The sequence below is a fragment of the Salminus brasiliensis genome, chromosome 4 (genome assembly GCF_030463535.1).
Source record: "Salminus brasiliensis chromosome 4, fSalBra1.hap2, whole genome shotgun sequence".
NCBI classification, from domain to species: Eukaryota; Metazoa; Chordata; class Actinopteri; order Characiformes; family Bryconidae; genus Salminus; species Salminus brasiliensis.
Genome location: NC_132881.1, coordinates 4,286,562 through 4,313,952, shown reverse-complemented (window position 1 = coordinate 4,313,952; position 27,391 = coordinate 4,286,562). Strand labels below are relative to the sequence as shown.

The 27,391-nt window shown below is 38.4% G+C and overlaps 1 protein-coding gene across 3 annotated transcripts in view; it reads left to right on the top strand.

Moving 5' to 3' along the window:
* The window catches only part of atrnl1a (attractin-like 1a), a 286,426-nt gene that overhangs the window by 122,233 nt on the left and 136,802 nt on the right, over positions 1-27,391 (top strand). For all 3 annotated transcript variants that reach the window (XM_072677372.1, XM_072677371.1, XM_072677373.1), the window contains exons 22-24: positions 12,363-12,457; positions 13,137-13,215; positions 15,726-15,883. In XM_072677372.1, coding sequence (XP_072533473.1) covers positions 12,363-12,457; positions 13,137-13,215; positions 15,726-15,883 — 332 coding nt within the window. The remainder of the gene's footprint in view (positions 1-12,362; positions 12,458-13,136; positions 13,216-15,725; positions 15,884-27,391) is intronic.

The window sequence follows — 27,391 nt, the reverse complement described above, 5'->3', positions numbered from 1 at the left end:
TTCCTTGGCTCAGGAAGTTCACTTGGTCAAGCCCGGTCACTCTCTTTCTTTCCTTCACATAAAAACACGTCCTTAATTAGAATGTAAGGCACTAGATGGCAGCCTTGTTGCTCCCTCTCTTTGTACGCGTCCAGCTCGGTTTTACTTCAGTGACTGACAAAGACAGAGTGGAAATAACCTCCTTACTCCACTATAGGAAATGACACGGCACACAGGAAATTACATGCACACAAAACAGACCCACCGCAACTCTAAAGGAGGTGACAAGTGCTGTTATATGTTAAATGCCTTCAGATGAAGTCTACAGGAGGATGTCCTGAGCTGGTTCTTAGATACAGAGCATACCTTTGCATATCCATCGCTCTAGACCTGAGTCCTGACTTGCAAAGCCTAAGGAAAAAGAGGCCAGGGTCGGCTCCTGCTCCTGCTGAAACAAGACATGGTTGACATGTCGAGTCCTCTGTTGCTATCATCGCTCTTGAGAGAGTAAGCTCTTGGGCTGCACGCGATCCATTTTGATTACAGCACTTCCAGATAAGCCTGATGTATCCAGACAGCCCCTTTATTTGTTTAATGGCGGCAGAGGCATCAATAGCGTATCCATTCACCTCTTATCTGCGGCGTGTTTTACTCGGTCAAACAGGCACCCGTATATTTGTACCCTTTTGTTATCGATGGGTCATTACCGAGATATTAGCAGGTAACCCAAACATGTGTTATCTGAAAGACGAGAGGCTTATTTTTAACTGTGGTGACTCAGAACATAAAAAAGGGACTGTCCAAATTGTAAAGTAGCTTTCAGAAATAGACAGCAGTCGCAGGATTGGAGAATCCAGTTGTTGAGATGCAAAGAAAGTCATTCAGGGCAGATTTGAGGTAAAAATAAATAAATAAATAATTGCTGAAAGTGGGACTTATGATGGGAGTTCATTTTACAATCTAGAACCAGTAAATTTGAGCTGCTTTTGATTTGCCAGAGCCAACAGTGACGAGACAGAATGCCCATAGAGCAAGAGGAAGAAACCTGTAGAGGAACCAAGGCTCTGAAGGAAAACCCATCCTTCTTTGGCTGACACCAGATCGCACTTTTAGAAATACAAGAAAGCAAGAGTAGTTAGTGTAATTACAGGCAAAAAGTTAAATAAGAGTAAAATAGAGTAAAATAATGGAGAATAAAGGGAGATGAAGCGTGGGTTTTGGGAATGGGAGCTAAATGAACAGGTGCTGCTGGGTCAAGTGTACTTTCAGAATTACAGATGACATTTATGTTTACATTTACAGCATTTAGCAGATGGTCTTATCCAGAGCAACTTACCAAAGCGCTTCACTGTTTACTCAAGAATAACCTCAGCTAGTTTGAATAGACTAAAAATTCAAAGATACCTCCCTCTAAGCTTAGAGACTACTAAACACAAACCAGTATGGAGACCATAGTACTCTACTGTTCACCCAAGTACTCTCGGAAGAGATGAAATATCTAAAGTTATTCAGTGATTTACATTTACATTCAGTGTGCAGTCTACATCAACAGGTTTGAATAGTTTTTTAGTTTGCATGCTCTTTGCATGTTTTCACATTGATAAAATATCTCTATATATGGAAACGTGGTAATAAACGTTTTTAAATTCTTATTGAATAAAAAAAAAATCTCTGCTTTATTCAGTGAGATTGATGTAGACGTGATTGAGTGAGAAGTAAAAAAAGAAATAAAATAGGAGGCACAGTTGACAAACCAACATGAACCACTTCACCCATATGTTCTTTGTTTTTGTATTGTAGTATTTTTCCCTGGCAAAAAGGTAAAGAGTAAGGAGAATGAGAAGATTGTACAGGAGGATGATGTAGTGTATTCTTTGCTACAAGACTCTTCTGACTCTTCTAGCAAAGTCTACTGAAGTCTTCTGAGATCTTCTTGGTTCTAATGCATACAGTGTTTTACAAATATGTATGTACTGTGGGGTCATAGGTGAGCAGGGTGTTTAAGGTTTAGATTGAACATCAGAGGCAAGGTGTTCCCTGATATCCCTCTGAGAACCTTCAGGACCCCCAACACCTCTGTTATTATATATGTCTATTGTGAGTAGCAGACAACTGACCCTGAGACCATATGGTGACCTCAGCAATGGAAATTTAGATTGTATAAAACAAGGGGGGGGGGGGGGGGGGGAATCGGTAAACAAAAAGTAAGAAAAAAAAAACCAACAATAAGAAAATTTAAAAATAAAACTAAGGAAAATAAAATAAAAAGAAAGCAACAATAAGGAAATTTAAAATAAGGAAAATAAAATAAAAATAAGAAAACATCAATAAGGAGAAGAAAATAAATAAAAATAAGAAAGCAACAGAAAGGAGAATAAAATAAAAATTAAGGAAAATAAAATAAAAATTCTAATACAGCTCTGTTATTATATATACACACTGCCTATTGTGAGTAGCAGGCAACTGACCCTGAGACCATATGGTGACCTCAGCAATGTAAATTTAGATTGTGTAAAACAACAAGGGGGGAGATGAAAAATTTGGAAAACAACAATAAGAAAGAAAAAAAGAAAAGGAAAACAAGACAAAAAGAAAACAATCAAAAATAAAAAAAATAACAAAAAATAATATAAAAAAATAAAAATAAGAAAACATCAATAAGGAGAAGAAAATAAATAAAACTAAGAAACCAACAAAAAGGGGAGAATACAAAAAAAAAAGGAAAATAAAATAAAAATTCTAATACAGCAATAAGGAAAATAAAATAACAGATTCCCTCAGTATCTGCCATCAACATGTGAAATATAAAGTCTTCACCACTGTGGGGCATTTCCCCTGTATTGGAAATATGTGATGCTTCCGGCTGTTAAGATTTGCTGCTCGATGAAGCGTTACATTGAGACAACACAAACCAAACCAAATCTTTCTTCTTTTACTGCCGTCACTGCCTTTTCACACACGGGCGTCTCTGATGCACAGGATGGTGGAAAGCACTGATGTAATGGGACATATGGCTAACGCTAAGTTTCTGCTTTAGTGACGGGTACAGGCTGATTGTTTTTAACAGGCTCTCTGTGGAGCAATTGCACTGTAATCTTACCGTCCTCACTCGAGTAAACAGACCAGATATACCAGCTATACCAAGCTACCAGATTGACAGGCCACAGGAACATGCGGTTAGCTCCTTACTGAAGGATTCACTGTAAACCCACTGATTTCAGAGTAAAGCTTATGCAACTCAAATAACGTGCAGTGACCAACACCAGCTGATTAGTGTAGGCTACAGGAAGGTTTCTAAAGCCTTCTGTTTATTAGTGTTCGTGTATCTGGACTCTACAAATTACATACATTGAAGTTCAGCATATTTTACTTATTTTACAACCTCTCAAACAGCCTGTGTTGTGCCGGCAGGCCCAAAGTGTTATTACAAACCTCTGTTACCAAAGAATAGCCCCACCAGTTTGTCCAGAAGTCCTACAACCTTAGTTTGTATTAAGCCTTTCTGCGTTAAAAGGGTAAGCTTGGGTTACCCATAATAACCCAAGCTTAGTGACTCCACTTACTCTATACCCTCTTATTACGTTACCCCCATGACTGATTGTTAGGTCCCACACCAGGTGGTGTTGTAGAACACTCCCTGCTTGATCTGTGAGCTCCTGCATGAAGATATGAGACCAACACAATCATCTTTAATGATACATGTCAAAGCTTTTCATTTTTAACTTAGAAACACTGACTGGGCTTTGCCCCTAATAAAAGTAGCTGTCAGTCATATTCATGCTTGATCATACTCACGCAGTGTAAGTGGAACCAGTGCTGGAAACCTGGTAACCTGGTAATGTGGGGTTCAGTAGCCTTTTGCTCTGAAGGTGGCATCAGCTTTTGTCTGTATGCTGTTAAAAGTTCTTGAGAATGATTTACCACTCAAATAATATCTGGCAAACAGGTGGCCACTTTTTTTGTGGTTTAACCACAAAGTGCTTTATTTTTAATATAGTAGATCATGAATGTAGTGGGGAATCAGTAAGAACCAGTGCTAACTAATTTAAAACCAAATGTCAGTACACAAAAAGTCCTAGCCTGAGTTGCATTCATCTTCTTGACTCATCTACAGTCTACCATTGGAGTCAGTGAATCTACCCACTTTTAGCACCTGACTTGGATTTCTGGTTTAAACAGTTTGTAATAAAAAAATAAAAAGGTTTTGAAAACATTATTATTCAGGAAACAGTATCAAAGTCGAGATATTGTTATTAAATTATGTTATTAAAATAATCCTCAGCCCTAATTGCATGTACTGCTTTTTATATTAGGTTATACCAGGTAGATTTTAGTTTAATGAAATGTGTTATAAACACAAAATTCACTGTTCAGTATATCTTGGCAAAGTTTCTGTTTGTGTCCACCAGTCCTCATCATTTACAATTTAATTTGATAGATTTATTCTTTCTCAGTTTACCTTTTGTTCAAATATGCTGTGAAAGCTTTCGATTGTATGTGATTTAATAAAATTTTATATTTTATTATATTATATTATATAGTTGCCGGTATCACATAAATTTGAAAAGAATAAGCTGAATATTTTTCAGCTCTATAGAAGAAGCTGCATATGTCATATTAAATAAGGCAAATTTAGCAATGTGTTGACCAAATATTTAGTTGGAGATTTTACTGTAAAGCCATCTTTCTCTTTTAATGTGAATTTGACATTTAAATTTTAGTAGTGATTGTAAGTTTATTTAGCATATGTGTTGATTTAGACCCAGCCAGTGTGTCATACATTTTGGCAAACCAACACCCTACTGTGTTTTGTGTAATTAGGATAATGGAGCAAATTGTTGTTCAAATAAAAATGCTTTGTTAAAAATAGGAATATAGTAAATAGTAAAATAGTTGAGAATTTAAGCAGAATGTGACTTAAATATATACTGACACTGTTTAGAGCAGAGGTTTAGAGGAATACAAACCAAAAAATTACTGTATAATTATATAATAAACCTCATAAATATATAATATTATTCAGTACAAAGAAATTGTTCTTTTCACATATTCCAGCTTAGGACTGAAGTGCCTTGCACATTGTTGCCTTAAGGTGCAACAATGGCTGCATCAAACCAACAACCCTGTGATTAGCACCCCGGGGCTCTAACCACCAGGCCACCACTGGTCCATAACACAGTGATGTGTGTATACTGTAATGCAGTACATTGTGCAGGAGTGCCACATAATGTTATATACAGTTCGCTCTGAACACAGGAGCACTAATGAAACCTGTCAACGCTGCCATTGTAGAACTCAGCATTGTCTTACCCTCAAATCGAGCGTGGCCAGCCTGAAGTTATACTGAAGAAAAGCAAACTCGGGGCATTGATGATAGATGTGTTTTCCAGGAGACACATAGACGAATCAGCAGATTGGACATGGGAAAATGGGGGGCGAAGATGGGGCTGACGTATGTAACATGTTTAACCTCTTGAGACACAGACATTTGCTTGGTCTGTATTTGGGATTAGTAGGTCCTAACAAGTATAAAAACTAAACTTGGTCTTTGTACAGGAAAACGTTTTAGCAAAATAAAAATATCCAATATGAGGCCAAAGTGTCAAAGTTTGAAAAAATTAAGTATCAATTAGGTGTTAACTTTTCTTATTTAAATGTACTTATTCTAATTTGTATATGGTGTGTAAACATAAACGTCCATTCACGTTGAAGTTATTATGAGTGTTTCAGTCAAGGTCAGATCAGAAGGCCTGAAAATGGTCAAATCTGGTCCTTGCATTTAGAACCTGTAGCAGCATTGTTCTCTGCAGCCTTCCCAGAGCACCAGGCCTCTTCCCAGCCTGTCACTGCAGTGCCCATCACCAGTCAAACTTCACTCTCCTCAAAGCTCTGTGATCCAGCCAGACAGTCTTCAGTGTGCTGGACAGATACACTCACTAATGCAGCCAATTAAGGGAAGTGATCTGCGTCTGACTGAATGAAGCTAGCCTGGCGCCCTGAGGGTACACCAGTGACATTTCCCCACTGACGGGATTGATGTTTATACTCAAGCCTCATTACAGGCTAATTTAACCAGCCGCTAGCACACTAATGTCAGTGGTGACGAGGCTAAATGCTAGGGCCATCAAACACAATAAAGCTAATGATGATGACAATGCAACAAACCATTGGAAAGCATTATGACTGAATTAGTGTCTTCACTACAACTGCAACAGGTAGTACTTGCTCGGCAACGGTAGCGGTGCAGCAGTAGTATTGTTTGTTCTCAGGAAGGTCCGTCTTTGGTGTTTACCAGCTTGATACAGCACGTCACGATGATTGACAGCCCTAAAATACCTATGAACATGATCTTGGCACATTTTTTCATTTCTGTCTTACCGGCTTTTAAGCACAGCTGACCGAGACTAGTCTAGTGCCTGAAGCTATACGGCTGTAAGGCTGTAGCTAATGAGATATTGCAGCTTCTATCTGAGCAAGCAACGAGCATAGGGACAATTGCAAGCCTGAATCATTGCATATTTGCATGACATTACGTCAAGAATTTCACATAGACTTTATGTGGTTTCTCCTGGTGATGTTATGAGGTACCGTTATAATGTATTTTGATGTAACAGTACAGCTTGGTTGGTTGGTTGGTAGGTAGGTAGGTAGGTACGTAGGTAGGTAGTTTGATGAACACCAAACTTGTGTTCATATTCTTATGAATCAAGCAAGATTTACTTCCAGCAAGCATGGCAAGGCCAAAGCAACCAAATAACTCAAGAACCTCAGACATGTTCTGTAGAAACTGCTAAGTGGTCGTCTCTTACACCTCTTTTTCTCTTAATTGCTAAACATGCCAAGCCGTTTTAGTCTGCTTTTATCATGGTAAGTAAGTTCAATGCTCATAAATACAGAGCTTCATATCTGAAAATACTCATTAGACAGACACTTTAAGCATTATAAAGACTCCAAAATATTATTAGATGTTTCCCCTGTTCCAACAAACCCAAATAAATGGACATCGCTTGCAGTTCCATGGTCAGAGTAGACATATTTTATCCACTAAAAGAGATGCATTAAAAAGTGAAGGTCATGCAGAAGAGATCCTAATCCTTAAAGGGTCTCTGGTGCAATGGCTAGGCCCTAGGACTCCTGTTAAAGCATCATGGGCACCCAGCAAATACCAGGATATTATAGATCAAAATCTTGCTACTTTTCCCAAGAGGCTAATCCTGGGTTGTGACCCAAGCAAACTTTAGCAGTGGCCATGCCTGCCACTCCTTTGAAAATCGTTTGGGATATAGGATGGACCAAGGACTTTGGAGAGGTCTTGTAGGGTTCAGGAGCATTGCTGCGAGATTCGATTGCGTTCAGCGACAAGAGCGTCAGTGAGGTCAGGATGTTGGATGATCAACACCTCAACTTATCTCAAAAGTACTGGATGGAGCACCTTCCATCATTCCAGATGCTGGGGGGCTTTCAACCCCTCTAGCCAAGCGATAGTTTTCATATAATTTAAGCGTTTAAATTTGTATATTTAATTCGTAGCCTGTCTAGTTAAGTAATGGGCATCGTGTAAGCTTTTTTAGTTGCCTTTGACTGTTTAAATATGTAAAGCTTTTGAAGACTTCAGCAGTGGGCTAAGCTGAGCTGAGCCAGGATAATTTGCAAAATCTCATCTCATGTGATTTGTTCTGTTTTGGAAACTTGCTTTTCCTTCCACTAATCCTCCCAGACTTACTGTGTATACAGGTTGCTATCATACAACGATACTGGACTCCACTAGTGCTGTAATCATTTGTGGTTGTCTGGCATGAAAAGAGAGCCTTAAGCCAGGCTCTGTTGGAGGAACATCGGAACATTGGCTGCTCTCTCATTTAGCCAATAGATATAATAAGATGAGGCAATAAATGCTGACAGTTATGAAACATCTCTAGTGGAAGTCCAGTGAAGTTAATGAGCAGTTCTTAACAAAGCTGCTCACTCTGCATCAGCATCAACACACACACACACAGTAATGAGAGACAGAGTGTGTTTGTCATCTGACCAGCCACCATCAGACCCCCTTAGGCTTCTCATCAAGACCTAATCAAGAACTCTGAACCCCGCCTGCATTATGAAAGACACGGAAAGACAGGCAGGCCGACACCCCGTCCAGATAACTAAATATCATGATGTTGGCTACAGAATTGCTGTTAAACGGGACCAGTCACTATGTCACATAGCTTTGCCCATTTCCTCATTAAAAATTTCAGTACCAACCCACTTTTCCCTGATTGGCTAGATGCTCACAAATACACAAATTCGAGTTAAAATCTCCTGAACTTTTTCACCGTACAGTGAGGCTGCTCTTACCGCAACCCATCATGCAGCTGCTCTCTCCATTGAAATGACTTGAACGCTGCAAGGCGATGTAGCAGGTGGACACATAGTGTTGCTTTCGTTGATTATACTGGGATTTGTGGTTCATATGTCCATATGAACGGTTGGTATTCCACATGTTTATTCCATCATGTTTTCCACAATTTGTTGTCTGTCTTAGAAGAAGACAGGAAATATAGAAGCCAAAAATAATGTAATGTTTTATGTCTTAGCTAAAAAAAAATAAAAAATAAAAAGTCAATGGGCCATGCGAGAAAATATGTATTTTACAACAATCTATTACTTCAGCTCTGTGGGGGTTTTCAGGCTCCAAGGAGGCAAGTGCCCATTTTCACATCTATTCCATTCTCATTACAAAGACGAAAGTGGGCTAAATTGGAGATAATAAAGTTTGTGGTTACAGACATTAAATAAAATCCCCCGATTCCGTTTTGCCCGGGATGACTCCATGCTCTTGTTTCATTTCAGACCTATAAACTTTGGAAATGACATTTGTTCTGCAAGCTCGCTGCAGGCTGGAGGATTTGCAATATAAGAGTTTCTCAGACGTTTAGATTTAATTAGGCTGTTTGCTTCATAAATTAACTTAAATATAATTGATCATGGAGTTGACAGGTGAAAAGGAAATAAAAGGTTGTTTAGTGTTGAGTTTTCTATATTAGATTTGATAAATGTGCTTTGGGTTGTGCTTTATCTTGTAGCCTAATGACCAGAAATCTATGCTTTAGTAATCACGTGCACTTTTGTCAATATTAAAAGTTCATGCGGTAACGGCGTCTAAATTGAATTGAATGAATCAGTTCATCCTGGCACCGAAACGGTGGAACAAACTTCCCCTGGGTGTCTCCTGGGAGTCGCTCGCTGTCTTCAAACGCAGACTAAAGACCCTCCTCTTCCGAGAGTACAGGCAGAGTGTAGAGTATGTAGAGTACTGTGGTCTCCATACTGACTCCTGTATTTAGTTGTATCTAAGATATATATTTTGGATCTTGGCTGATACAAACTAGCTACGGGTATTTTCTGAGTAAACAGTGAAGCACTTTTCAGCATCTGCCTAAATCCTTCAGTGTAAATGTAATGTAATGGTCCATTTGGCTACATTCACATCATTGAAAACGTCTGTATCAGGTATCTGTATCTGAAGAAAGTCTGCAATTAGCCCTTGTATCTCCTGACCTCTGTGTTCTGGTGGAACCAGCACTTCTACATTCATGACCATCCGCTCATATGCTCGCATTTTTACTGTGATCCCAGCAGGGGCTGAAAGTGTGGGCTCTGAAATACCTCTCAGTATATACTCAAGCTGCAAACAACTGTACTTAACACCCTGGAATGGAAAAGCCGTCTGAGCCCCCCTTTGGATTTTCCTCCACTTGTGTGTCCTTTTCATGGGATGTGAATAAAAACTCTCTGAAGTTTACTGAAGACCCTTTTGGGATAAACAAAGCAGCGCTGTCAGCTTGAGGCGAGAACAAGAAAAAGAGAGACAGCGAGAGGGGGAAAAATAGCGCGGGAGAGATGGTGCCTTTGATCTGATCTCGGCTAATGCCGCTAACTCTGCATGGCTGGTGAACAAAATGCAGTTACAGTATTTGTCAGACACGATTTCCTTTCGTCTCGCCTGCTCTTTTCATGCACTGCTCAAACAGAGTCGCTTACAGCTCCCGTGGAACGTGGCAAGAGGCTCTCGCCCTGCACAGTCATGGCCATATCGGTTTCGTTCACACATGTGAAGACACTAGCGCTCATTAAAACGACAGTGTCTCGTAGTAGAGTTTCTGAAGCCTGTACGTTTTGTTGCATGTACATTTCCCCTGTGAATGGTGATGCTTCATTTTAGTTAGAGTTTGTTTAGTGGGTAAAATACCAATGTTGATGCATACGTGCTTCATACAGCAAGCTCTGTAACTATACACTGTTGTGTTGTATTGAATTATTATACATAGAATCAGTAGTAGTAGTAGCAGTAGTAGTATAAAGTGTAGTAGTAGTAAAAGTAGTAGTAGTATCAGCAGTAGTAGTAACAGTAGTATTAGCAGCAGTAGTATTAGTAGTAGCAGCAGTAGTAGTATTAGTAGCAGTAGTAGTATGAAGTGTAGTATTAGTAGCAACAGTAGTAGCAGCAGTAGTAGTATCAGCAGCAGTGGTAGTATTAGTAGCAGTGGTAGTATAAAGTGTAGTATTAGTAACAGTAGTAGTAGTAGTATCAGCAGCAGTAGTATCAGCAGTAGTAGTAGCAGTAGTAGTAGTAGTAGTAGTAGTATCAGCAGTAGTAGTATCAGCAGCAGTAGTATCAGCAGCAGTAGTAGTATCAGCAGTAGTAGTATCAGCAGTAGTAGTAGCAGTAGTAGTAGCAGCAGCAGCAGTAGTAGCAGCAGTAGTAGTAGTAGTATTATGTATATAATTATTGAAAGCATTATATTGCATTGGATTATAGAAATGTACTTTAATTAGAATGTTAGTTTATAGCTTATCTGATTAGCTTTTATTTTTACTAATGTTAAAGTTACAAACACATTAGACCAGGACACTGTAAAACACAGCTTGTGTTTCAGATATTGTAATTTGTATTTGTAATCACGTCCCACTTTCAACCCGAAAATGTACTCGAACTAGACACCACCATCAGACCAAATCAGATTTTGTGTATTTTTTGCAGTATTTTCACAGGTCTTTAAAATGCAGCACATCAAATTTGCAGGGATTTTCCAGTAGCACGTAGTTGGATGTTGGCATGTACTATTATTCATATATCGACTACTTCATGGCCCCGTAAGCGGAGAACATTTTGCAGGGGATTTAAACTAGAGTAAACATCATTGCTTTAACATTTTTTTTTGCAGAGTGTTGACAAGAACCTGACGATTTACTACATATCGCAATTTAGGGCTTACGATTTAATATTGTGATGTGTTACAGTACTGTAATTGTTACATTGCGTTAAGAAGAAAACGTTTTATATAACAAAAACAACATCTTACTCATAAAATCTGAGTAAAAGTAGTTTATGTGCAGTGCCTCTAATGACTATGTAATTACACATTATCAACTATCCAATAACAGTCTAAATACTTGTGTAAATATGCACGTATCAGCTTCAGTTTGGGGTCCTGTAATTACACCAGTATATCTCAGTAACTGTAACAGCACACTCGCTAATGTAATATAAAAAGATGAGAGTAATTGTATTTATATAAACGGCAGATTTTCCTGTTACACTTGTATAATGAAAGGATTCTTATGTGTGCACAAGCTATACCACTATAATCCATCTGTAACAGTGTCACTACTATTTACTTTATTATATAATATATAATAATTAATGTGTAATTACAGTTATTACAGAATATTTATCTAGTTGTCTGGGTTTGAACACAAAACTGAATAAACCGCTGTCTGCCATTAATCTCTGGGTGAAAAGTATTCATTAAAAAGATTGTTTTTTTGCGTATGGCAACATACCCGTGTGAAGTCTCGTGTGAAAGATACTTTGATTAATCAATATTTGCTCTTATATTGGAGTATTTTAGCATTGGTCAAAATAATGCAGTTTCAGATGTTGGTTATGGTATGGTAAGAGTGGTAAGAAAAGCCCTACACGCTGTGAGAGAATGAGCCTATATCAGCTAGTTATTTTCAGATGGGCATGCAGATGTGTCAAGGGCAAGGCAATGCACTCGCCGGTAAAAGGTCAGCGGCGCTAGCATGAGTCTCGGCCTGATGGAGAATAGAATCAGTCCTGTTTTCTCCACCTACAAGCTTTATTCAGCCACTGTCTCAGGAATGGAATTAGCCAGTGACCTTCAGATGCCGTTTCAGATGTGAAATGTCAAAATGTCACTGTTCATTTTTCTTAATGCAGTGCTCGTACAGAATGGCTGCGGTCAAAACATTATATTACGTTCCAATATGGGATGTTTGTAGCTACGACTAGTTAATACTGAGGCTTTTAATACTTGTACATACATGCTTGACCCATCTTGAATATCAAATGCTTTTCTTTTCATTCTCCACACCAGATAACCTTCTGATAGACTACCATTTCACCTTCAGTCTTCTGCAGGAGGATGACCAGCAGTATACAGCAATTAACTTCATGGCCTCTCCGGATCAAGTGAGTGAACCAAATGCATATATACAGTGTGCTGTATGTATCTACAGGTACTGAATAATACATATTTAGGATTTTACTGTGCAACATTTAATGCAGGTAATTTGGGGCCAAATCATTAGGTCAGCCAGTCAGATTAAAGGTAAAGGTGCTCGTATTTGTCACTGTACAGTGTACTGTACACTGTACAGACAAAATGCGTCCTCCGCATTTAACCCATCTGTGGTAGTGAACACACACTCACACACACACTAGTGAACTAGGGGCAGTGAGTACACACACACCCAGAGCGGTGGACAGCCAACTCCAGCGCCCGGGGAGCAGAGAGGGTAAAGGGCCTTGCTCAAGGGCCCAACAGTGGCAGCTTGCCAAGCCCGGGAATCGAACCCACAACCCTGTTATCGATAACCCGGCGCTCTAACTGCTGAGCCACCACTGCCCCATATTAAGCACACTCACACTGAAAAAGAAAATGCATGGGTTCAATTAATCAAATACAAAATGTAAATACAAATTGGTAAATACTAAACATCTAGGTGCTCAGATTGATAAAGGGAATAGTCCATACCTGTACTATTTTAAAAAGCGTGCTATTATAATAATAATAATTATAATAATTAACACCATGCTGATTGTTTAACAATGCTTCTTATTATGTCAACTGTTTTATTTATTTTAACAGTCCAGTAAGAACCTGGAGATGTTTATCAATGCATCACACAGCTTCAGTCTCAACATCACATGGTCCATTGGCTCAACAGGTATTTTGTTGTGTGTGTGTGTGTGTGTGTGTGTGTGTGTGTGTGTGTGTGTGTGTGTGTGTGTGTGTGTACAGATTTACGCTGCTTTACACTGCTCCGGAGCGTAAATGCATTGCAGTTTATCCCTTTTGTTTTCAGTAGGAAGTGTTATGTCAGATGCAGCCGCACGGTACATGATGGGTCTGGCGTGTCGAGCTTCATGCAAATGATTCTGGCCTATCCATCGTCTATCCAATCAGAAGCTTGCTGGTGTTTGCGTGATCCCCAATATTGTGTCCACAGTATTGTATCCAATGTACATTCTGCTGAAACATGGAGGAAAAGCTGCCTATTTCAGGCTTCCCTGCCCCTTTAACCCCTTCCTGCCCAAATACAAGGGCTCAGATTAACTGTCCACGTATTTATATTCAACAACAGTCCCTCCAAAATTCAGAATCCAAGCGGGAAAACGTCTGGTCGGATGTAAATATCCGAAGAATTAGACGATGCTGAACACGAGCGCTAATTGCCTCTTCCTCAGTCAGTTTTAAACCTGAATTAAAAATGGGCTTAGCTAGACAGGAAGGGGTGCCGGGAGCACCGATGTTTATACCCACATGCCACGGCCACCTGAAGAGGGCCAGTGCGTTCATGTCCGTTGCCTCACCGGGGCAGTGTAAACACAGTGTTATTCTGTTGTCTTTCATGCATGCTATGTTTTTCAGAAAAAGAAAGAACCGAAGAGGGGAAATTTATAAATGACTCTCCTCCGACAGAGTACAGTTCAGCTATTTTGAATTTGTCCGTCAGGACATTTGTGAAGTGTTTTTGCGATTTCAATTAAGATAAACATTTTGCCTGCGCAGAGGTAATATCTTAAGCCTGAGATTTTTCATTTCCGTTCAGTCTGGAGGAACTTCAGGGGCTGGAAAATATGCCAGAACAATTCCAGTATGTCTTCTGGGCACAGATAAAGCGAGCAGGCTAATTTTACTTAAGCTGTCTCCAAGTACTTGTCATTAGAATATTACATTTGATAATGTCTTAAAAGATGTTTTGCCTGGAATATACTGCGCAAGCATTGTTTTTCTCATCTGTGAAGTCTGTAACTGTGGAGATGCATTATGCCGGTAGTAAGTGCTGAGATGCAGGAGGCCTATCGGTGAGCCTGTTACGTATCGTAAGTGATTATTCTCCTGTTAGTGGTTTCCTCCTTGTCTTTTCATAGTTAATAATATGTGGTCACTGAGGAAACATAAGTAGATTAAGTGAGGTGCGTATTTGCTGGTGGTCAGAGATTGCTGCATTGTCAGCGTTATCAACTCAGACATACTTTGGCCTTTTGCCATGGAAGGACCACTTTCTCTCAGTTATCTGATTTTCTTGACTTGCCAGCAGGAATACCTTTAGAGCTCAGGAAATGCATCACAGTGAGGGGAGGGGAAATCAGTAGTGTCACGATCCATTGAGTAAACAGTACTGATAGATCCAGGCCGAAGTTCCAATATTTTGGTTTTTATTCTGTATTAAAACCCACAGTATACTTTCCTTTAACCATCACAAGTGTGTGTGCGCTCATCTCACACGCTCGTCTGCTTAGCTTTAGTCTGTCTGGAGGATTAAGAGCTTAAGGCTGGTACACAAGCGCGCCTTTCTTTATTATTTCTTCATATTTCACACAGGAAGGATGTCTGACACTTCAAACTATATATATATATATATATATATATATATATATATATATATATATATATATATATATATATATATATATATATGGCATAGTAGATAACAGCATGGCATAGAGCATAGTTGATGACTCCATCAGCACTTTTCAGGCAGAAACACCACTGCTATACACCATATACAGAATCCTTGGGCAAGACCCCTAATGCTCCTTTCACCCACCATTGTAAATTGCCGTATATTTTTTTATGTCTATACTTCTTTAGTACAAAGGATTAATGGCATGAACAATGCATAAGGTAATGTAGAGCTTTTAAGGTGGTGCCTCAGTAGTCTCTAAAGCAGCTGTTTCTGGTTTCAAGCCTAGGAAACCCCCATTCTGACCCTGTGTTTTGTGCCTAGCTAAAATCATTGCTAGGAAGCCAAATATTTTATCTCTATTTATCCACCTCTACATCAACAGCTATACTAACTGATCACGATTTCTTTAACACCATGGGCTACATATGTAAACTCACTGCTGTCACGCTAAAACCTCCTATCTCAATTTTTTTTGGCATGGTAGCGACGATATGCTGCAAATGTTACATATCAAGATCGATCCGATATTAAATGCTTGTGTTGGAACGGTCCTGTCAAGCCCGAGTGGTTCACATCACAGCCTGTACATGGTTTGTGGTTTCAGAGAGGGGCTCTAGAGATTGCCATCTCTAGCACAGCACTAACCATGCCGAAAATGATGCTGACGGATAAGAGTCATGTCGTTGTACAGGAATTTAGAGACTGTGACTGTAATTATTCTCCTGAATAGATCACAATCAGATAATGTTTATATGCCCTCACAGCTGGCACGGTCTTGTCGGAGGAATTCTCCATCGTGTCCAAGAGCAACATTAAAGACTTCCAAAACACCTTCTCCTGTGAGGGATTCAGCTTCCGTGCCAACCCCAACATCACCTTCTACATCTACGTCAGCAACTTCTCATGGCCCATCAAAATCCAGGTTTGAATGCTTTAAGCTCACTCTTACACAAAACAACTGCTTTTAAAACCTTTGAAGGAAAGTGAAGGGACAGGTACCTCTACTAATAATTCGGACAGGTTTCCTTGTCGACTCAACAGACGCTTCAGTGTCACCCCTTATGGTACAGCAAGGGGTAGAGAAAGAACCCCTGCTAATTAGCTTGTAATTAAATTGTGTGAAAATCTCAGACTGTAACAACCCAACCCTGTAGATAAATGCACATATTGCCGTTGTCCTGCAAAAATCCTGTCCTGTGAAATCTTGATTTTTGCCTTTTTTGACATAATGTGAATCTGGCAGTTGTTCTTTATATGTCAAAATTTTGTTTTTGATGAGTGGATCAATAGAAATGCTCAAATAAAAAACACCCATTGAAAGTCAATTGAAAAAGGCAGTTGAAAAACATGATGTTTTTGCATAACAGCAATGATCATAGTCATAAATTTCATAGTGTTCATTATATCCATAAATTTTCTTTCTATTAACTGTGTTAGTTTTCAGTCCTGTAGGTGACGCTGTTTGTACTGCTCTGCAGTATCGGAAGTATCTAACGAGTCTTTGTCCTCCCTGAAGTATTCGTTCTGATCACAGCTTACATCAGAATGTGATCATGCTGTGTCCTGTTTGCATCACCCCTGTATTGATTGCGGCTGCAAACTGTTCCCATTAATGTCGTTCTATCGAAATCCCATATAGATGAGATAGAAACATGACTCCGTAATTACCATGATGAGTCCAGCGGCACCGTCTATAGCTCGCTCAGTAACCTGAGAATGTCCTGCTCTTGCCCTTGATCATCCCTCATGGCCGTTTCCTGTTATAAGCCCACGTTTGCGTTTAGAGCAGCTTAAATGCAGTCATACAATAAGGTGATTAGCTGCGTAGTTAGTAATGAATTACATTTACACCGGACAGGATACAGCCTGTACTGTTGCAATGAGCTCCAAGTCATGAGCTCCAAATGATTAGTGCGCAATATTCAGTCAAATAATCTGCTTGACTAAAGATTGAACCTCGTTATTTGACTGTACAGTGGCTCCGCTGCGTTGAGAAGGAAAGCTGCTGTCGCAAACATACCTAGAGCGACTGATATCACAGCTAATGCTTAAAGCAGGTTATTGAGTGAGGTGTGTAGTCTCGCATTCATGATGGGATGTCAGTGTGGTTTGTAGACGCAGGTCTGTATACGGAAGGGCTGCAGTGGTTTTCAATTGGCTCATTTATTCCACTGAGACTGAAGAGGGTTCAGCTTATGTGGGTTAATAGCTCAGGTCAAGGCTGCCGAAAACCACATGTGTGTGCACTTAAGCAACAGACGCAGATATAGATAGACAGACAGATAGAGACAAATGCACGCAGACGCACACACACACAGATAGATAGATCAATAGAGAGATAGATGTACTCACATAATGTGAATCTGACATTGACAAATTACTATGAATAGACCAATAGAAGTCTCCACATTTTCCGAACATGTATCTCCATTATTCTATAGTTTCTGTTTTAGTTTTCTCCATCGGTTAAACCCTGTAGCTGATCTTTACACTGTGTGAATAATTCTGCATGAATGGACCAATAGAAATGCTCGAAATGACTTGGAATAAGAGGAAAACTCTGATTTTACAATAAATTCCATTCAAAGTTAAAAACATTTTACTATGTTTCACCATTTTAGAGAGACATGACAATGTAGTGATACATGGCATAGCAGCCAATCAGAACTGTTTGCTACGGTGATGTTGATGTTACCACCCAGGGGTTTAATGAGTGACAGTGAAGTGGAAGAGTCTGGCCAATCCACCTGACATGTCTCAACTGCACCTGAGTATAGCTGACTGACAGCTGTCAAAACTGCCATAAACACATTTTTTATGATTTATTTTGAACTTAAACTGACAAAACTAAAACTTCATAGAGTTTTTATTTTAATACTGTCACAAATAACAATTTCTGAGCACAGGCACATATGCACAAACATATACAATTTAAGTATACTTATGAAACAATTCGGAAATATTAATTTTTAATTTTTTTGTTTGTTTGTCAAATTCATCCCATTTTCCCCATAATTTGGTACTGCCAGCTAACCCACCTGTCTGTAGCTCCTCCTAGCACTAGCATTTCTCCTGACACTAGGAGGTTCTCCTCCTATACATCAGGACATCGGGTATCAGCTAACAGATGCCTGTGCCGGCCAGCATCGCTTATGAGTGATCACTGATGGCAAAGCTGTCACAGTGCATCCAACAATAAGGCAGCGTCTTTTGTACAGTGATTGATACATGGTAGCTCACAGAATTAGCTGTAACGGTGGCTTCAATTCCACAGAAAGTCCATGTTACTATGACCAGTGTGAACGTACAGCTGACTGAATTTGCCTGAATGCAGTGCATGTGAATGAGTATGAGTTTTGTATGTTCAGCTAAACAGGCATCGTTGGGCTGTTCTGCAGCGTACGTATGCACATAGTCTGAATATTAGCCCCTGAATATCTATGAATCCATCATCTGATTATCAGGTTTCTTTCCGCTTCTGGAAGCGCACATAACCCCTGCTTCCCAAGCTCAGCCCCTAATGACTTCAGCCCAGCGCAGTCCTTGTGGAACCGAATCAGATTAACTCTGTCCCCATGACCCTTCATCTACCCTCTGTTAAACTGCCCATGCACTGGACTGGTCTGCTTTCCCCTGCAGGCAGTCGTGTGCTTATTCGTATTTACTGTCCTTAATCAGCTCTCAGCTCTCTGTATAGAGAATGTTTAAAGACTTTATCGGTGTTTCTCTCAGTCACACTCAATTAAGTCAAATTCAGGGGAATCCACGAGAATTTATTTTCATGAAGTATGATCCACTGTTAGACCAGTAAATGGATAATAACAATGTCAATGATGATGCTTATGAAAACAATAATAATTACTTCAATGATTATTATCTTCGAAACATTATTTCCCCACGAAAAGTCATTATTTACAAACGACTTAACAAACAAAACTTAATAAAACATGACAATCGTCATTAACCCCCTTGCATCTGTCTTTTGATAGAAGTGTTCATTTACCAGGATTATTAAAAGACGTTGAAGCTGCGCGCTACGACTAATGCGATCAATATTTTTAACAAAATGAAGTCAAAATAAAGTCATAAAAGGGAAAGTGTAATTGCCTTTCATCTCTGCATTACGAATGGGAAGCAGCATGGGGGTGAATGCGCTTACTGTAAGTAGTGATAGGGCTGCACAGCATGAGCAAAACATCACACTGCGATTACATTGCTACAGTATATTAATGTCACATCATTAAAGGTTGGCCTCCATTATTTTCAGCATTGCATTTGTGGGCGCGGGATGACGGGAAATCATTTGTTCATCAGGACTCATCTGCTTAACACTCCTCTGAAACATCTGAGATAGCACACTGTGACAAATGGCAGAGAGCTCGTCTGCATCTTGAAGTTCATTTGCAGTGTCAGGGTGGTCTATACTGTGACAGTTAACAGAACATACATATATACATGCATACTAGTGAAGGATATTACATTAGAAGCCTAAAAAAAACTTTTATATTAATTACACATAAAAGTGACATTTGAAGCCTTTTTTGTTTTACTTTCCAATCCAATTTTCTCAAATTATTACAATATTTCATTTGGAGTGTGTTCAGGAGCTTGGACTGAAACTAGTGTCAGGACATCAGGAGCCACCACGCTCCACTACGTGCATTCCTAACATCAAGCCGCTCCTGAACCAGAGACCTGGGCCAATGAGAAAGAAGAACTGGACTGTTGCTCAGTGGTCAAAAGTTAGAAGAATGTAAATTTTGCAAATCCTGGTCCTAGAGTCTGGAGGAGGAGTGGAGAGGCACAGAATCCATGGTGTCTGAAATCCAGTGTGAGGTTTCTGCATGCTATGATAGGTTGGGTGGCCAGGTCATCTGCTGGTGTTGGTCCACTGTGTTTTATCAAGCCCAAAGTCAACGCAGCCTGAAGTCTACTATTTTATGCTTCCGTATTTCCTTTTCCATCAGGACTTAGCACCTACACAAAATGCCAAACCTACTACCCAATGCTTTGCTGACCATGATATTACTGTGCCTGATTAGTCAGTCTGCTCTCCGGACCTGAACACCATAGGGAATATATGGGTGGCAGTGAAGTGGAATAGGAGTGGATTTCAACCCTCAGTAAATGGGCATCTAGCCACCCCACCTGGCATGTCTGATCTGCACCTGTGTGAGCACCTGTCCTGACAGCTATGAGAACTGCTATAAACATATTTCATTTTTTCTCGCAATTTTCTTTAAATGTTTCTCGTAAGATGTTGGGAAACACCTGACACAGCAGTACAGGCGAGCTGAAGGCCACTATCTAAGCAACCTGGGCATCATCAACGTTTCTGCAGTGCCATGAGTGCCTGAGTAAATGCATTTTTAAAAACACGATTTTTACCCCAATTTTAGCCCTGATTCTCAATCTGACTGAGTCTGTTGGCTCTAGTCTGCAGATTTTATTTATTTATTTATTTATTACTTTTTTTATTTTTTATTTTACATTCCACCTTAATTGATACAGCAGCTACATTCTGGTGCTGGTACATGTCTGATACTGCAGCACCATTTACAGAGGGACTGAAATTCATAAAAGAAGCCAACATCTGCCTTGTACGTAGGGTCACCTTCAATATGTCCTGTGCTCCTCACCTCCAGCTCTTTCTGCAGTCTGTACAGACCGTTCAGACTTAGTCTTCCCACCTACGGCCTCACCCAAAGGCCTTTCCTTAACGAAAATGGGGATGTGTCTTCTAGGTAACGCAAGGCACGTGTTTTGGGGCATTGGGGTTCAGCTTAATTCCACAATAGGTTGAAATCGTGTAGTGTATGTGTAGACTATCCCTAGTCGTTTATTATACGATGGACTTTTGTTGTGTGCAATAAAAATCAGCAGTGCTTTATCAGATAATAAGCTTTTCACTGATTATTAGAACCTAAGAGCCTCAAGTCTTCAGTGTATTCCTTTTAAATTACACAATAATAACTCTCAATGCTAAAATCCACAGTACAGCACAACCTCAAGTCTATTGAGTCTATATACACATTACGATTATACCACAGTTCTGATAGCGCTGGTATGTACTAGATCTTCAGACAACAAAGACACAAAACCAGCTATGAAGGAATTGTCCTCATGCAGCTCTCTGTTCTCCACCTCATGGGTCAGTTTCTCCTCGTCTGTGTTTGAGGAGCTAAACTGTGCTCTGGTGAAAGACGCCCAGCACCACACTTCAAACACCGAAACGGTCCAAACTGGTGCTCCTTAGTGCTTGTCTCTCCTTTCTTAACTTCCCTTGCTGCATCCATTCTCAACTGATTGGATGACTACTGCTCAATAGACTGGACTGTGGGACTGTGGGAGCAGGAGATTAACCTTGATTTGATTTTCAGTGAGCACAGAAGTCACTTATTTTCCCCCTGTAGCGGACATCATTAAGTAGAATACCACTCGTAATCTCATTTTGGCCAGGCAGCATGCAGCCTACCTTTGCCCCAACCTATCTGAACCATCTGAATGACAAAACATCTCTCTTACAAATTGTAATCGTTAGGGGCACACCCTGGATGTATGCGATGATGGCGTTATTAGTGCTCATCAGGTTTCTGCTGGGAGAAACAGGATAGCTGAAGCTGAGTGTTCAGGGTGCAACGATACAGGATAGACTGAGGTATAAAATAACGGCCTCTTTATTGCCATGCAAGCCTCTGTACATCTCTAACTTGCAGATACAGATCTGTATCATATAGTCCATTACCATGGGCAATTAATCAGAGGCTTTTCCTCTCAGTACGTGAATAAGGTTGGAGCAGGAGACTTTTAGGAATACTATGGTATGAAAATTAATGGTTGGCATTCTGTGTACATTTGTTTAATATCTGTATTGGAAAAAGCAAAAGAATCCCACCCATTTCTAACTATTTTCATATATTAAAAAAAAAAAATCAGTTGCTTAATGAAGAAAATAAACAGCAGATTATCCCAAAAGAATAATAATTATTATCTGGAAATAATCATTATATATTAATACATTTATTAATAAATAGTTTTAACTATAGTAAATATTTAGTTCAATTTTTTTGAAAGGCCAGTGTATAATGTAGTACAAATAATAATAAAAATAATAATAATAATAATAATAATGGTAATGGTAATAATGATAATAATAATAACAGTACAACTACTAATAATTATACCACATACACTGATACTGTAAAGTCATAAAGCCATATTTGTAAGAGATTTAAAAAATGTAAATAACCTTTTAATTGGTAAAGACCCTTACATTTACCTTTAAACTGTTCTTCAAACTCCTACCTCTATTACAAACATTCTTTATGGTACTAAAAGTGTTTTATGTTGTTATGTGGCATCAATGTAGAACCATTTCAACCTTTTAATATTAAATGTAGTGGAGATTTGTGCATTTGTGTGTGTGTATGTGTGTGTGTGTATATATATAAAATGTGTAGCCTAATGTCAGATATATATTTACACTTCTTTCAAGCAGTTAAACAATGTTACCACAAACAACAACGTAAGGCTTCATCCAATCATCGGTGGTGCGTTAAAATGTTTGTTCCTAAAGAAATCGTACATGTACAGTTCTAATGCACTACACTACATAAAAGACTTTGTGTCTGACATTTGTATATAATCAGTATTCCTTTCAGAGACAAAACGTGACAGAAGGTCATATAACAATACTGAGTGCAGAAACCATATTTTAATCTTTCACAATGCATAATTCATAAAAAGTAAACATGTTCAAAGCCTGTGTACCAGCAAGGACTGTGATTGTAGTCTGAACTGAACATTTCACTGAGCAAATCTAATTATATAATTCCCTATTTCATTTTAATTTTTTTCACAAGGATTATGCAAATGTTGACAAGGCTGAAGAACAAATCCTCGGTTTTTGTTTGCAGTTTACTTTGGGATATTCTCCTTACCTCATAGCATAAAAGATTTTAATTCATTAAAAGTGTCTGAGGCGGCCCACGTGATGAATATTCACATTAAAAAGAGGTAATACAAGCTGTGGTGTAATGTTTGTTCAAACCTGATGCTGCAGATATTTTGGAGAAGTCATTATATACGATGCAGCTGCACTGTAGGTTGGATACAGGCTGTTTTTTATTGTAGTAGCATGTGCTGTTTGTGCAGGGATGTAGGGCTGAAAATAAGTAAAACCCATTTGACATATATATATATACACACACACACACATATATATATATATATATATATATATATATATATATAGTAGTGGGCTTTCTGCAGGATGGGAACTGCTGGGAAAAGTCTAACTGAACTTAGTCTGTATCAGAACATGTTAAGTAATGTAGTGAGTTTGTGAACAGCTTCACCTTCACACACCTTACATAGTACAAACGTACGGCAGCATGCGAAACTAGCAAAGGTACAAGGTTTCAGGGAAAATGGCAACGGTACAAAAGGAACAAAATCCTGGGGTGATGTTTTACTTTCTGGACCTGGACTTTCTACTTCTAGAAACTAGAGTTTTTTAAATGCTTGCAAGTCTTTCTGACAGGGGCCTTGTACATGTACATGGATACAGATTTGAATATCTGATTTTATATGATATTATGATGTAATTATAAATAATTTAAAAAATTTAAGTATGTTTCCTACTGCAGTTGGAGTAGCAGAGATGATGTGGAATCAGTCATTAACATTGTGAGTAATGCTAACAGGCTTAGCCTAATGTGTAAGAGATGTAGCACAAGTGCTTTTTGGGCAGATTGCATATTGGAGATGATTCTTTAATCCTGTTCCCCCATTGTTTAACACCCTATTATTGCATTTGTCTTATTGTTCACTAGTGGTTTATTGATTATTCACTTAGTTCAGCCCAGACCTAATATATTAGTACTTTCCTACCTAAAAAAATTCAATATATATATATATATATAAATGTTTTGTTCAAATAAAAAAAAAAGTCACAGAACCTTGTGAATTTAAGAGTAAGAGTTTTGCAGTACTAATAAAATGTAATTATATATTGCAGTACTATATAAAATGTATTATCAAAAAATATTAAAATAAATAAAATACAATATATTTTTTGTTTTAAAAAATGATAATTCACGTTAAGAACCCTGTGAATTTCAGGATTTTGCAGTACTATTAAAATGTAATTCTACATTGCAGTACTATATAAAATGTATTATTTAATAAAAATTCGTTCAAATAAAATATATTTTTTAAATATAAAATGGTCATTTAAGTCACAGAACCCTGTGAATTGTAGAGTTTTTCAGTACTAATAAAATGTAATTATATATTGCAGTACTATATACAATTTATTTAAAAAAATAAAAACAAACCAAATAAAAGATATGTTTTTAATAAAAATGGTTTTCAAGTCACAGAACCCTTTGAATTTTAGTTTTGCAGAACTATTAAAATGTAATTATATATTGCAGTACTATAAAAAATATTATTTTTTAGAAAATACAATGTTTTAATTAAAACAAATTGTCGTTTAAGTCACAGAACCCTGTGAATTTGAGTTTTGCAGTACTATTAAAATGTAATTAGTTGTCATTTAATTATCATAATAAGCAACAGAGTCCCAGTGTAACACTCTTTGTAAACATAAGTGTTGGGTCAGTAATCCTTCTTTCTTGTAATCTTTCAGACCACAGTTGTCAGTGTGTGCTGAGGGGGCTCTTGTTGTTGTAATAAGTGCTAAAGACCTGACTAGCCTTGTGCTTTGGGCTCATTTGAGAAGTGAGCTTCCCACTGTGCGGTTTCTCTCAGGGACACAGTATGTGCCCCGCAATAATAGAGACTTTGAGCATTCCACTTTGGTATTGAATACCAATGACAGTACTGACATGCTATAAAAATGTCTGTCAGACTGTAGGTCGCAACGACCTGACACTGTGGGTGGCACTGGATGAATGAAAGGCCTCGGCTATTCTGTGCAACCACAGTACTGTAGGATCCTGTAAGGCTGGCTCTTTGCAGTCACAGTCTTTATTGTCTGGCTTAATGTAATTATAGAACATGTGTTAATCAGTATGCAAGTGGCTCGACTAAATAGAAACTCCAAAATCAGAACTTTACAGTGAGGTCAGTATGTTGGGTTATCACCTCCCCAGCTCATCCCAGAGGTACTAGATGGCACACTATTCATCATTCTGGAGAACACGGTCCCCCTGGGCTTTATACCCCTCTTGCCCACACCTGGTATTAGGCACCATGGAGCCAGTAGGTTCATGTTTATCTGGTCCGGAGAGTCTTATTCTATTGGCAGTACTTCTCTACAGGGGCTAGACAAGCTGTGTGTGTGTGTGTGTGTGTGTGTGTGTGTGTGTGTGTGTGTGTGAGTGCAACTTGATGTAGCTGAATGCATTGATTAGAAGGGGTGTCCACAAACATTTGTCAATTTGAATAATGTGGAAGTCAGTTTAAGGTGCAGTTGATACTGAACTGTTGATGCTGTGTTTCCCATCAGTACTGATTCCAATCCTGTAAAATAAGCTGTCCTGTTTTTCATTGAAGGCCTTTAATGTCTCAAGTGATGTCTAAAGATTGTCCTGAGGAGTCCTGAGGAGTCTTCAAACTGAACACTGATGAATGGACAGGAGAATGATCAGACATGTCAGCCTATCTGAAATAAAAGTTACATTAAATAGCAGTGGAAATAGAACTAACTACATAACTAAATTAAAAACATCAAATTATATAATATAATATATTAATAATATGTTAAATAATATGTTCTTAATTAGCTTCTATATGTAGCTACTGATGTTATGCATCATGCTTTGCTTCACTTTACAGTATATTGTACTAAACTTGAATTAAACTAGAATTGATTTCTAACAATTTTGCACTTAAGGTTATTTTTTAATCTCCAATATCCAGCATTGCATTTTTGCTTGTATTGGAACAGTAACCATACTGGGTTTGGAGTGGCTTGTTGTTTTTGTTTCTGTTGAGATGTATAGCATGAAATACTGGGGGGCATTATAGAGATTGGCAGGGAAGGTCGTATTAATGTCTTACTAATTAATGATTTTAATTGAACTTTTTAATGAAATTACTTATAAGAGACAATTTGTTACATTTGTGTCTCATGTTTCTGGCTCTTCTGTTTTTTCCAATATATCATACTGGTGTTATGTTTTTAGTCAAAGAGCTGCACAGTTGCACAAGAAATAAGTAAACTAATTAATAAATCACTGCTGACCCAAGTTCACCTGTTTTTCTTCTTTTCCTACTGATTATATATTTTATTATTTCTAAGTAGGACAGCCTTCCCTTCCGTGTGTGTATTAGCTTAATGTTGAATAAATGGCTAAAGCCTCCCTCTGCTGTATTTTCTGTAGTCTCTTGAGAGATACATGCTTAGCTGCCCTGTAATAGCTTGTTTGGCTTTAATCTCAAAGGTTCATCCTCCCTTATTCTCTTTGTTTTGTCTGTATCCTTGTATTTCTTCAATAGTATTGATCTGTAAAAAGCCCAATCACTCAATATATTCACCTATCCCAGTCATTTAGCAGTTACAGGCTATTAGAGCCAAGTTAAGTGAGGAATATGTATCTAAATAAGAGTTAAATTGCTAAATGTGGACGTAAAATAGGCCTGTCCTGGTCACATACAGGACTTTGCAGCTTCCTTAACAGTGTTCAGATTCATCTGCATTATAACTTTCTCTTATACAGGTTGTTTATTGCAAACCTTGAGAGCAGATCTTTAAAAAAATGCTGCTTGCATAAACATCCAACACTTTCAGAATAGTATTTAATGGAAAAACACCTTTGGCAGCAATTAATGAATAGGTTTTTCACAGTTTTGCTCAATGTGTCAGAGTGATTTTCTTTCCTTGCAGATTTACTCCATGTTGTTGGTTGATGCTTGTGGTCGGAGGCTTGCGGTACTAATTATTAATGGACTTATGGTACAATATTTGGACATGACCTTGATCATTTTTGCTGTCCTTAATATTGACAGTTGTGTTTACTTGCGTGTATTAAAGCCAGTCACGCTGTTCAGTCTGTGGCGTAAAAACCTGAACTGTGAGTTCTGTGGTCCGTTACATCACTAGCGTCAGGCAAAGACGAGTTACTAGAAGCTCGGGCTGTTTTTCTCCCCCCAACAGTGCATCATTTCTGTAGAAGGTTTGGAAGAGTGAGTGAATGGACTTGGTTTCAAAGCCACATTCCAGAGCTCCAGTGTGGGGACATTTTGGTGTTATTGTGTTATTTATTTATATATATATATATATATATATAATGTATTTCTTTTAATTGTACATTACAATTCGTTCACTGCTCTTTAATATTGTAATTGCATTATTATGCATAATAATATTATTAATTATTATAACATAAAACATATTACTGGAATAAAATGGTCTTTAAATGACAGTAATATCATTTATGTCTATTATTTATGGAATCATTTA